At 36.9% G+C, this 13,698-nt stretch overlaps 1 protein-coding gene across 2 annotated transcripts in view; it reads right to left on the reverse strand.

The window, feature by feature from the left end:
• The window catches only part of LOC120772078 (tyrosine-protein kinase receptor torso), a 144,899-nt gene that overhangs the window by 39,404 nt on the left and 91,797 nt on the right, over positions 1–13,698 (reverse strand). For both annotated transcript variants that reach the window (XM_040100472.1, XM_040100473.1), the window contains exons 10-11: positions 11,442–11,703; positions 11,124–11,295 (exon numbers count right to left, since the gene is read on the reverse strand). In XM_040100472.1, the coding sequence (XP_039956406.1) occupies positions 11,124–11,295; positions 11,442–11,703 (434 nt within the window). The remainder of the gene's footprint in view (positions 1–11,123; positions 11,296–11,441; positions 11,704–13,698) is intronic.

The raw sequence follows: 13,698 nt of genomic DNA on the forward strand, positions 1-13,698 counted from the left end.
AGTCTTCTATGAATATGTAACTTTAAGTTAAGGAAATGGTTCAATGAACGTCTGAATTGATTGAAAATTCTTATGATATATGTACCTGGTTTTGCTTTACACTGAAAATCAAATTTGACCGGGACTGATCCGTTTAAATTATGCCCACAAGCCGCATTGATAAATATTTTAGATTTAATCCCATGTGAGATTTGATCTCCATATGTCAATTATGTAATGTGGATTTGGCTGTCAGTGAAAGCATAACACCAGGGGATGGTGAACCCGATTCCCCAATCGATGACGATGGAGCAGACGTTCCATTGCCCGACCATGAAGAAGATCGAATAGCAATTACCGGTCTGAAGAACAACAAAGCAGCGGGGCCGATGAATTGCCGGCCAAGCTATTCAAATACAGCGGCGTTGAACTGGTAAGGAACATGCATCTTCTTCTTTCCAGAATATGGTCGGACGAAAGCATGCCTGACGATTGCTCTATCCAATCCACAAAAGAGCTGCTTTATGCCGGATGTAACCGAACATTTTGTATTCTGGCAACATACCAGGACCAAAGCCAGGGAAATACCAGAAAGATCGGAGTCCAAGCAATTTTATATATGTATGTATGTATGTCAGCCTGGAAGTCCAACGCAGGATTGCTCTTGCCAACAGGTGCTACTTCGGACTGAGTAGGCAATTGAAAAGTAAAGTCGTCTCTCGACGAACAAAAGCTAAACTCTATAAGTCGCTCATAATTCCCGTCCTGCTGTATGGTGCAGACGCTTGGGCGATGACAACAACCGATGAGTCGACATTACGAGTCTTCGAGAGAAAAATTCTGCGAAAGATTTATGGTCCTTTGCGCATTGGCCACGGCGAATATCGCGTTCGATGGAACTATGAGCTGTTCGAGATATACGACGACATTGACATAGTTCAGCGAATTAAAAGACAGCGGCTACGCTGGCTAGGTCATGTTGTCCGGATGGATGAAAACACTCCAGCTCTGAAAGTATTCGACGCAGTACCCGCCGGGGGAAGCAGAGGAAGAGGAAGACCTCCACTCCGTTGGAAGGACCAAGTGGAGAAGGACCTGACTTCGCTTGGAATATCCAATTTGCGCCACGTAGTGAAAAGAAGAAACGACTGGCGCGCTGTTGTTAACTCGGCTATAATCGCGTAAGCGGTGTCTACGCCAATTAAGAAGAAGAAGAAGAAGAAGATGTATGTATAATTCATACGCTTACCTTCATATTTGACATTAGGTTTGTGAGAGTAATGAGAATAATTATTTGGAGGACTATATGGGGATATTGATAATTCGTTGATCAATTTCATACAAGGTGCTTCCAAAGTACACAGGACTTTTTGAATCCAGCGCCCCCTGGTGGCGCCATCTACATTTCGACTGGTGCGTTAGAATTTACTACCTTTATCGATTGTCCATTGAGATTTTCATGACATTTCATTGATTGGAAGTGAAGTTAGTATATTTGTGTTATCGGTGCGGAAATGAGCTTCGAACAAAGAGCCAACATTAAATTTTGTTTTAAAATTGGTAAAACTTTTACCGAAACGTTTCAATTGATGAAACAAGCTTATGGCGATGATTGCCTATCCAGTAGCAGAGTGCACGAGTGGTTTCAACGTTTTCAAAGTGGTCGTGAGCACAATAATGACAATTGTCAATCAAAATCCGTGATCACCGAAAATTCCATCGAAACTGTGCATAAATTCATAAAAAATCAGCCGAAATCATTATTGAAATTCATGGAAATGGAATTGAACATCTCCAAAACATCGATTTATCGCATTTTGACCAAACATTTGGGCTTACGAAAGGTGTGTGCACGGTTTGTTCTGCTCAAATTGACTGACGACCAAAAATTGCTCAGAATCCAAAATTCGAATCGACGCTTGTGATCAATTATTTGACCAAATATCACATTTTAACCATTAACCACTCCCCGTATTCACCTGATATGGCACCCTACGACTTCTTCCTTTTCGGAAAAATGCATTTGCCCATGAAAGGAAAGCGTTATGCAGACGTAGTGGCCATTCAAAAGGCTTGCACCGGCATACTGGCGGCCATACCGGCCAACGAGCTAAAACACTCATTGGACATGCTTTTGGACCGTGCAAAAAGCCGTATTGAAGCAGAAGGAGACTATTTTGAATAAAATAAACAGATTTTACCGAAAAAAACATTTGTTCTGTTTTTTTTAAGTCCTGTTTTCTTTGGAACGCATATTGTATATTACATTATACGTTTTGTTAATTTTGACGAAAGTTAGCCATATATGAGATTGTATTGACCCGATTTATTCTATTTTGTACCAATAACACATGAAATTAAAAAGGCACAGACTAATAAAATGCTCCCAAGGTTTCATCAAGCTTCCACACATACAATCATCAATCACGTGGAGTAAAGTCAGTCGGTTGAAGCTTTCACCCAATTTTATCCAAAATCTTTTTATAAAGGATATGGGGCCTCAATACTACCTGATCCGTTTCAACCAATTTTTGACCCACAGAAATGATATTATCAGGAAAGAATTTTCTCTGAATTCAATTATATGTATATATCACATATTGACCAACATTTTCCGTCAAAAGTCAACAATAGGCTCTGGGGTCCATATATTCGATACCTAGGAGCTTGAAAAGTTTTGTCTGGCTTTGGATATGGTACTTCAACGTAAAGAGGGCGGTGCCGCGCCCATTGTCCTATTTTGACACTACTTTTATAAAGTTTTCTAATACCATTTTCCCCGGAGTTTTTGGTTATTCATTTATCGCATTCTTTGTTAGTTTTTAACGGTACCGTTATGTAGGGAGGAAGCTGGTTCACTGTTAGGTGAGCATTACTGTTATGCTCTGTAGCTTCATGTTGTGAGAATATAAAAATGTATTATATTATATGTATGTATGTATGTATCAGTGAATTTCACTGACGCACAGACGTGTTTTAGTGTATTCTAAAAGGACCATTTCACAGTTGACTTCACCAGACGATAGCCATTACAGTTTCATGAATTTTAAACCAATATCCTAAATTTTCGTTTGCATTTTTCTAACTATAGCATAACTGTATAATTTTGTATGTCTTACCGCTTGCTCGAATTTTCCTATTTTCCAAATATACATAATGTTCACAAAACCCGAACACGAGCAACACGGTCCATTTGGTTATCCTCGTTGTCCTAACGCGTACAGAAAACCGGTTTGGGCGACAAAATAGTTCTCGTGTGAACACAGTCCACACTTATATTCAATAAGTACCTATTTAGTTTTAAAGAATACTGTGGCGTTGGCAGTCTTTAGACGGAAGAAAGTCGAAACGGGTTAGAATTATACACTACAGATGATACCACATACAACAGAAAAAATTATACCCGAATAGTTGTTATAATTTTTGTGGAAACATATTATTGCCCAGGATTGAAATCTTACACTTCAATCTATCGATTGCTTTCATCTCAAGAGAAAGCTGTGAGCAGTAAAGAAATGCAAATCAAAACTTCTGGCTTGATGCTAACTGGGTTGCAGAAGCCACAATGCCTGCTATCATTACGGTCGATTGTGGTGCAACACATTCCTTTATGTGCTGGTTTCCACAAGACCATAATATTCGCATTTTCATAATCGCCTGCATAAGACATCTGCATAGAAGTAAACAACAAATATACTCGTTGGGTAGTTAAATCCATTGTGCCTGTACTCTATTGACGAACACATTAACATTCTTGCAAACATACATACTAAGTATATATGTATGTACATATGTATATGAAAATAAGAAGCTTTATAATTAGGTTTCGTTAAATGTGTGCATATGTATACTATTATCAAAATTATCAAGGCAAAATCAGAATGCATGATGTAATGTCAGCGAGTTTGTTTACAGCAGCTGCTTAAATCGCTACACCTCAGTAGTGAGTTGCGATTTTTGCAATGGATAAAATATCAAATAAAGAGTTTGTTTCAAATTTTGTATTTCTAACCGAATTTCGTGTGCGGAATCATTGCGAATGCTGGTAAAAGAGGTTCAGTTATAACAAAAATATAAGCCTACTGTTGGTACAAAGCCTTCAAAGATAGACGGGCGATCGTAGAAGATATGCTTCGTTCTGGGCGACTTTCGACCTCTTCAACTGATGGAAATATTAGAAAAGAGGATATGGTACTTAAAAATTATCAGGAAAGTGTTAGAGAGATGGCAAGGATGCTCGACATCTCTCACGAGTACTTTCGAATGATTTTGGGTGATATTTTGGGTATGAAACGCATTCTTGCTCGACTCGTTCTAAGAGGACCGTAAATAGTTTTCTTTGGACATGCTTGATGGAGCGAATTCCGGAGGAAAAAAAAACAACCGAAACCAGAAAAAACACGCCATGGCCCTTCAGAAGTCAGGGCTCATTGTTTTTTTTTTTAGATTATCGTGGTTTGGTGTATTTAATGAATTTGTTTCGGAGGGACAGACGGTTAATAAGGAGTTCCTTTGGCTGTATTGAGGCGTTTGGTCGAAAACGGTCGGAATTGTGGAAAAACAATTCTTGGATTTAACACGAAGTTAATGCACCATCGCGTCGAGCCACGATTGTGACCGAATTTAAAGCCAATAAATACCGTATTCACCACACCAGATGTGGCTCTGTGTGATTTTTTCTTATTCCCCAAACTGAAATTGCCGCTCTGTGGAAACCGTCTTCAGACGTTAAAAAAAATTTAGCTGAAGGAGCTGAAGGCCATACCAAAAAATGCCAATGAAAAGTATTTCAAGGACTAAAAAATCGTTGGCATAATTTGATTACATCTGATGGGGACTACTTTGAAGGCGAAAAATAAATTATGATGAATAATTAAATGTTTTGCGTTTGCGCGAGACCTTCATAATTTCAAAACAATATCACATACGCTTTTGAAATGCTTTTGATCGCTATTCTTGCCATTTTACTTTACATTACTAAATTATCCGATTTTTTCGCAAAGTCACGTGTTTCTTTCAAAGTTTTCCAACACAAAAAAACAAATACAAATTTTAATTTCGAAAAAACACTCTTTTTCATAATATTTTTAAAGCGTCATACTTAAATGTGTCTTTATTAAATTAAGAGATTTTAACTGTGTCTTAACAAAAAATTCACCAAAACCTTCCTCTTATTGCAAGAGTTAATCATAAATAAGGCTGGATACAAAGAAGTTATGAGTGCTCTCCAAGTTAGCTAAAAAAATATCACTGACAGAATTTGCATCTACGAATCGCAAGAGGCGGCCAAATGAGTCTACTATTTTCTGAATTAGAAGACTCCTTCTCCATATACATATGTATGTAACAAAAATTTAAAATTCATTTCATTCCTTCACTTTCCAGTGTACAACTCAAGAAGCAATTAATATTTCGGTTAAAAATTTTACACTAATAATTCCTTTGAAGTATGCCAACTAAATTGCTCAAGACCCTAGGTATCGAATATTTGGACCTCGTATCTATAGTTGACATTTGACAGAAAATATCGGTCAATGCAAGGAATATAGGAGCGATATGTTGCTATAATTTTAAGATCGCTTTTGAATATAATGGGTTGCCAACAAAGTCTTGCGGTATTTTTATTGAATTTTTTTTTTTATTGAAATTGAAATGAATTTTTGATGACTCATGCCCAGCTTTTGACCGATAGTAGTACTGTAAAATATTCCGTATTTTCTCTTTATTTTGCTCCATTTTTGCGACGCTATAACTCACGAACGACTTAAAAGAAACGACAATCAATCAAACACGTGTTAGCGCGTGAAATGAGCTTTCCAAAAAGGTATAGCATGACCCGATGCGACGAATAAAACAGAATAAAACAAGAACTACGCGCTTTCAGCGCCAACTAGCGACAATACCGCAAGACTTTTTTGACATCCTATCAGAAAACATGAAAAAAATTAACATATGCATATATCTTGATCAAATCTGCATTACAATTTGAGAAAGTAACTTTGGCGTTGATGTCTCACCCTACCATTCACTTTCATCAGTATAACGTACCGTTTACTGGGTATTTGACGACATTGTTGCAGAAGGCATTCTAATGATTTTTGAAATTCAAAGAGAAATTTTCATTGAATAAAACAAAAAAAATTTTTAGACTATAAGTCTAGATATCCCTGCGTTTGAATACTACCAAGAAGAAAATATCTGGGATCTAATCAAATATATCTACATACATAAATGATCAACATGCCAACCTGAGTCGTTTTCAGTTGACCAGAGTGTTATGATTTCGTTTCGATTCAGTTTCATAAATGACATTTGCAACGAAGTGTTGCATTCTGTTTACATATGTATATACATATCTTTATATATAAAAATCACGTGCCACGTTGTTTGTCCGCGATGGACGCCTAAACTACTGAACCGATTTTAAATTTGATTGCATACCGTGTGCAATTCGATCCAACTTGAGAGACAGGATAGATTACATCTCAATTTATAATCGCAATATTATATAATTGCAAATTATTTGTATAGTATTTGTCTAAGATTCTAACAGATGGCGATAATTATTGATTGGATTGAGTAAGAATTCAACAGATGGCGCCAATTACCAATATCCAAAAATTAATTAATATACTACTAAGATCAAATTGAAAAGGGAATTTGGCCATATCATTTCCTTCAAAGTATTCCCCTCCCGCTGCAAAACACTTATGCTAACGAATTTTCCAGTCATCTATGCACTTGGAAAAATCCTCTGTAGTGATGGCCATCAGAGGCTTCTTCGCTTCAGCTTTTATATCCAGAATTTACTGAATAGCCAGAAGTGACACGAAGGTAAATCAGGCGAATGCGGTGGTTGCGGCACGATATCAATTGAAAATGTGGCGAAATGGTCACGAATAACCAATGCAGTATGAGATGGTGCATTATCGCACTTCTTGGTGCAATAAACTTAGACATAGTATAAGTCGAAGAATTCACTTTTAGAGCCTTACAAAACGACGTGTATCTGAAATATTTATGAATATGTTGACGTGAAATTTAGCAAAGATGACACTAACAGTACTACCAACTTACAGAAAAAATTGTACCGATTCGAAAAACACTCGAAGAAAATATTAAAAATTCACTTTCAATTTGATCACAGTAGTATATAAAGCTCCCCATATTTTTTTAATAATTGTGCAAATATTTTTATTTTCATTATTTTTATTCAACTTCTATTAAAAATTATTTTCCACTCCTCATTTCAATTTGTTGTAAAAGCATGTTTTTGAGTTTTTTTAATATTTGAACGTTGAAATTATTATTCTACTTGTAAGTCGAATGCCAACAAAAAAATGTTACCTCAACAACGCGTGAAGCAGAAAGTCACGACGCAAGTGTTTTGAAAGAGTATTAAACTGCCAGATAATTTATGCACTGTTCTTGAGAAAAAAAAAATGAATTGATTCATAGTATTTTTTTTTGACGAAATTAACTTCCAAATACAACAGTTGTTACCAGGCGATGTCTCTTAAATCAATCTATACTGTGTGTATTTAATGAAAATGAAAGTGTAAGTTTTCTAATTGAATTTTTAAATTCGCTTGATATACCCGCAATGCCACCAGATAATATTCGATTAAAGAATGGTTCACCTATTTTTCTCCTGCGTAATTTGAATCCACCTTGATTATGCAATGGTGTGAGTTTGGCTATCAAAAAGATTATCGGAAATATTCTTGAAGGAACCATATTATCTGGAATGTTTAAAGGTGAAGTGGTCCTGTTGCCACGTATTCCAATGATACCGTCGGATTCTACGATACCCTTCAGGAGACTACAATTTCCTGCTCGTTTAGCTTTTGCAATGACGATAAATAAATCTCAAGACCAAACAATGTTCATTTGTGGTTTAGATTTGGAAAATACATATCTCATGCGCAACTATATGTTGCATGTTCACGTGTAGGAAAACCGTCGAATCTATTAGTATTAGCTAAATACGGATTGCCAAAAAACATTGTGCACAAATTAGTGCTAAAAGTATTGATAATTCAAAATATTGAATACTATTCTTAAAGATTTAAAACAATTTGTTAGAAATTGAAATAAAAACAAAAATATTTTTAAATTAATTCTTTTGTATTAATTCTTGCCAAATTCAGTAGTATGAAAATTTTGTTCAATTGTTCAAATTTCAATTAATAATTTCATTGTATTAAGGGGTAACTGTTCCCCGTGAAGAGTTTACTACAATGTAATATAACAAAAAAATTAGCTACAGCAACACATGACCGGGTTTGCTAGTCTTACACATACATATGTATATAAAAATGAATCGTGAAATTGTGTTGCTAAGCGCATAACTCAACAACGCCTGTATCAATTTTGCCAATTCTTTTTTTTAAATGTTCGTTGAAGTTCAAAGATGGTTTTTGCGGCGAGAAAAATTCGAATAATTGCCCGAAAACCCCTAAAAACAGCCCATTTGTTTTTCCCATACAAACGAATGAATGTTTGTTTGTTGGTAACGCTAAGAGAATGGCTGCACCAATCTTGATATGGTTGTATGTTGTGGATCGGGGTAGGTTTAGAAATAAAAATACCTTATACTTTTCATGAGGAAAAGTCAGAAAATTGGAAAATTCCAAAAAGTAACTTTTTTCCATAGACATTTTTTTTTTCAATTTATGTATGTTTTGTTTTTCAATATTTTGATTTGTATTTCAATTTATTTGAATCATTCAATTTCGGTCGCTTGCTTTTTTATTCTGGCTTTTCAAAAAAAAAAAAGAATTAATGAGAATTATTCAGTCAAAATGTTATGTGAGTTTCACACAAAGTTACGAAGCCACGAAGAGGTCGCGCTAATATCGCTCGGCGTTCTTTTTGCCGTCAACGTATTGCAGCCCAAGACACATGAACGAGTACTCCCAGGAAGAGATGACATAAGTGTGGAATTATGGATCGCGGTCAAACAGTAAAGCGATCGTCACGATGTCACAGCAACAACAGTTACGATGTAAATGTACTCTGTTAAGTGGCAAAAGAGAGGTTCGTCACACGCCCACATCTTCTTCTTCAAATTGATGAAATCATTCAATCATGCGGAAATTCCTGATGCAGAGAAAGATCCAGTGTTATACGAAGTTATGAAAACCAATATGGTTCATGGACCTTGCGGACACCACAATCTCACTTCGGTTTGTATGTCTGACAATAAATGCACGAAACACTATCGTCGTGCTTTTCTTTCGGAAACACAAACTGGAAATGATGGATATCCACTCTATCGGCGTCGCTCACCCGACGACAATGGCAGAACATTTAGCATTTAGAGGCGTGAATATCGACGCTAACAACACATGGATCGTACTATATTCACCATTATTGTCTAATTCACATTCAAAACTCATATCAATGTTGAGTATTGCAATTTGGTGTAATCGATGAAATACGTTTGTAATTACGGCACCAAAGGAAGCAACATGACGGTTATTGGTCTTGGACGATACGGTCGATACGTGAACTGCAATAAAGCGCTTTGTAGGATATTTATATTTTGCAATTCATGAACGTTTTCCGACTGTTGTGCGTCTCGCAGTTCATTTGTGGAATGGCCAAAGAGTGTATTTTATCCCAGAAAATACAGTACAGTCAGTGAAACACCGCCAGCAACAAAATTAACATTTACGAGTTTTTGCTCAACTTTCGCCAGCGATCCGTTTGTGAGAACATTGCTCTATTCGAAAATGCCTTGATATTATACATGGAATGCATTGTCGAAGAAATAGTTACGCAGAAAGCAAGGCAGTAGATGGACATCCAAGTGTGTTATCAACTAATGCATTAGGACGAATTTACACAATCCACCCGAAAAACGACGATTGTTTCTACCTTCGGTTGCTATTGATTAATGTAGGCGGTTCAACTTTATTTGAGTCATTGGGTACTGTGAATGGTACGGTGTGTGCAAGTTTTGGAGAACTAAGCCAGCAATTACAATTGCTGGAACATGTTAATCACTGGAATGAAAATGAAGTTCGCACACTTTTATCGATAATCATTTCGACATATCAGACTTCAAATCCGGGTCAATTATGGCATACGAACAAAAATTACATTACCGAAGACGTTTTACATCGTCTTCGCAAAAAATTGGAAATGGTACAATTTCGGTTGATACTTCGGGTGGTTCGATATCAATTCCATCTTCCCTTTATCAATTCACGAAAGATGAACTCATCACGAATGTTCGGACATTGGCCAAATTATCGCAACTACGATTCCTTAAGTGCACGCGCAATGTTTGCTGCCAAAAATACCGATGAGATTCAAAGTGAAATTCCGGGAGACTTGCGCTCATACAAATCGATCGATCGTCTTGACGATGAAGACGACACCGTGAATTATCCTGTGGAATTTCTAAATTCTTTGAGGCGGCTTGGTATGCCACCGCATCATTTGCGTCTCAACGTAGGATCTGTCATTATTATGCTTCGCAATCTTCATGCGCCGAAACTGTGTAATGGAACCTGACTGATTGTGACGCAGCTATCGAATACAAGAGGGCAGAATGCTTGATTCTTGATGCTCTGAGTTTTAGCGATTTGCCATTTCAGTCCAAATGTATTCCGTTTCCAGTTAAAATCGCATTTGAGATGACGATCAACAGGGCACAAGGACAGTCGCATAGAGTGTGGCATAAATTTGGAAATACTATGTTTTTCACGGCCAGGTATACGTGGCGTGCTCACGAGTTGGAAAACTATGTTTTCTGTACACCGGAACAGAAACCAAAAAATGTTGTTTATCAAGCGGCGTTACATTGGATAAAAAATTAAATGATAAATTCAACTTTCTTTTCATTTCAAAACACAAAATTTCACGCAGGACAACGGCTGCAGGGTCAGCTAGTATATTATAAAAAGCGAATTTTGTTTCCTGCAAAAGGCAAAACAATTTCTGATTTCATTCAGTTTGCCTGTGAAGTATGCTATAAAAAGATTTATTGGGAAATATAAAATATCACAATTAAATAAAAATTTGATTCACCGTCACATAGTTGAAAAATACATGTATAAAAAATAATCTCAATAAAATTTTTAACAACAAACAACGACTGCCACTCACATATAGAAATTCCATCAAAAAATTACCTTAAAAAATCCAGCAAATTGCCGAAACTGCAGTATTCCGTCAGTAAGAGCATTTCATTGTAACGCTTTGTGCAATGTCCGATGATGCCAACAATGTTCGGATGCCGCTCTACCGATTTCATTACTTCGATTTCACGCCGGAAAGCGCGCACATCATCGGCAGAAGGACGATCTATTCGAAATTAACAGCAGAAGTTTATATAATTAACGCTTGGATACATACTTATGCATATAGCGGACAACACGAAAGTAGCCACAAACTTTATAAGTGAATATGACACCACTAGTGGGTAGGTGTTCAAATATCTAACGTCATACCTTTCAACATTTTGACAGCCACTTCGCGCACGCCCGACTTGCCATCGTGGTATATGCCACGCCGCACCAAGCCAAATGCGCCCTCACCCAGAATTTCGTGCAACGTAATATCGTTGCGGTCGATTTCCATGGCATCGTTGAAGAATATTTTCTCCTCAAGATCCAATTGAAACTGCGTCAGGTCTTCCGGTGAGGTGAGCAAAGTTTTCGCTGGAAAGTCAAATGTCCCCTTTGGATCGATAGGCGCTTTATTTTCAAGGTCCTGAAAAAAGTGAAGAATGAAGTACACACACACGCATGTAAATAAGTCAATGCAAGCACCGCAAAACCATTATTATTAAGAAAAATATTTTCATTTAAATTTCAACGCATTATCCTGCACATCGTCACTTAAAATACAAAACAACGTATCATCAAAAAATTGAGTTTTTTATTGCTTACAATTCACTACATATACAAGTATATGACAATACATTTTCAGCTAACGCTGTCAGATATAACCATTTTATAACCGTTTTATCAAATTTTGTTTGAATATTAGTGGTTTCTATCATATCGTTTTTCCTTCGCCTGTAAACTTATGAAAACTGATGTTACGTTATTTTGCATTTTAGGTGACGAATTGTATGTGTGAGTATAGCGCTCATATGTGTCGGTAGGCCGCTTAAAATTCGTTGAAGTGCATATAAAAATTAACTTGAGATTACTTGTGCGGCACTTGAGGCAAATTGCTTGTTATATGAAGAAGGAGCACGTCCACCTATTCGTTTCGTATTTCAGGCTAATGAAGTAGAAGGCACCACTCTACAAGTCTGTGCGCAAGTGTGCGTCCGTGTCTATAGTGGGTGCCATTTGTGGCTAATTAATTGCCAACTGCTGTTAAGCTCAATCATTTGGCAATGCCTGTTGCGTTGATGGGCATTTCAAGTGTTTCCCCGCAGGCAGGTACCAGCGGGTACAAAAAGCAACTACCTACAAAACTGAATATCACAAAAATATAATAGACACACGGTGACCTTAATCACCTGTTGTGTAGGTGTAGGAAGCCTCGAAAGAATGCCGCTGCATCTTCGCGCCAAATGCGCATAAAGTATGAGAGCAGTGGTGTGTTCTCATTATTATTGAATTAATTACTAATGTGTAAATTTGTACCAAAAATACAATATTAAAGCATCTCTAAATATATCCCTCTAAATATATAATTCATGTAATCGGATACTGAGAGGTTTTGGTATTGGTCATATTCACAAGGATGAATGTGGAAGCAAAGTACTCAAAGAAAATTGCACTAATTTTGGTTGAATCATATTATCAAATTCAAAATAACTTTGAGAAGTTTTCTTTATAATATTTTATAAGGGATGACTGTGATTGTTATCCGCATTGCAACATGTTGCTGCCGAGTATACTAATTTTATTCACCTAATGGTTATTTGTAAGTATGGACATATATAAAATGGGGGATCCAAGTAGAAACACCTAATTCAATAGATCATACAAGGTGCGTTCCAAGTAAAACTTTTTGCATCTACCGCCCCCTGGTGGCGCCACCTATATGCCTATGATGAGCAACATGTGGGCCAATCAAAATCCGTGATCACCGGAAATTCCATTGAATTCATCAAAAATCAGCCGAAATCATTATTGAAATTCATGGAAATGGAATTGAACATCTCCAAAACATCGATTTATCGCATTTTAGTTAATTTGTTACTTGATTTCAGTTCGGTTTACCACTTCGCGCTTTGCGTCCAACATTCGGTAGACATAATTCTCCAGCAGAGTCGGACGCCGTATATTGCGCACCGAAGAGCTATTGGGGCTACGGCGCAGAGTATCGAGGAAGGCCCAAGTGAATCCATAAGCCATTGCGCATAACAATTTCCAATCTTTACGATTGGAAAACTTAAGGGATCTTGGTTTTGCGGATTTAAAAAATCCAACTCGAGCAAGAATTGAATCATCAAGCGAGATAGCGATGGCAAGATGGTGATGAAGCTCACTTTTCTTATAACACTATAAAACGACTGCCTGAGTTGGAAGATGTTGATGTGGATGCTTCCAACAAGCACTAAATGCCATACAACCAACGAGACATTCAATTTATTTAAGGATACTTTTGGTGAGCGCATTACCTCGCTTTGTGTTCCTGTTGCAGGGTTCCCTAGATCGAGTGATTTAACACTGAAGGTAATATTTAGCGCTTTATTGCTCAAATCTAGCTGCAATTGCAAAAAGGGAACAATTTGATGTCTCG

Source organism: Bactrocera tryoni, chromosome 3 (assembly GCF_016617805.1).
Source record: "Bactrocera tryoni isolate S06 chromosome 3, CSIRO_BtryS06_freeze2, whole genome shotgun sequence".
Taxonomy (NCBI): domain Eukaryota; kingdom Metazoa; phylum Arthropoda; class Insecta; order Diptera; family Tephritidae; genus Bactrocera; species Bactrocera tryoni.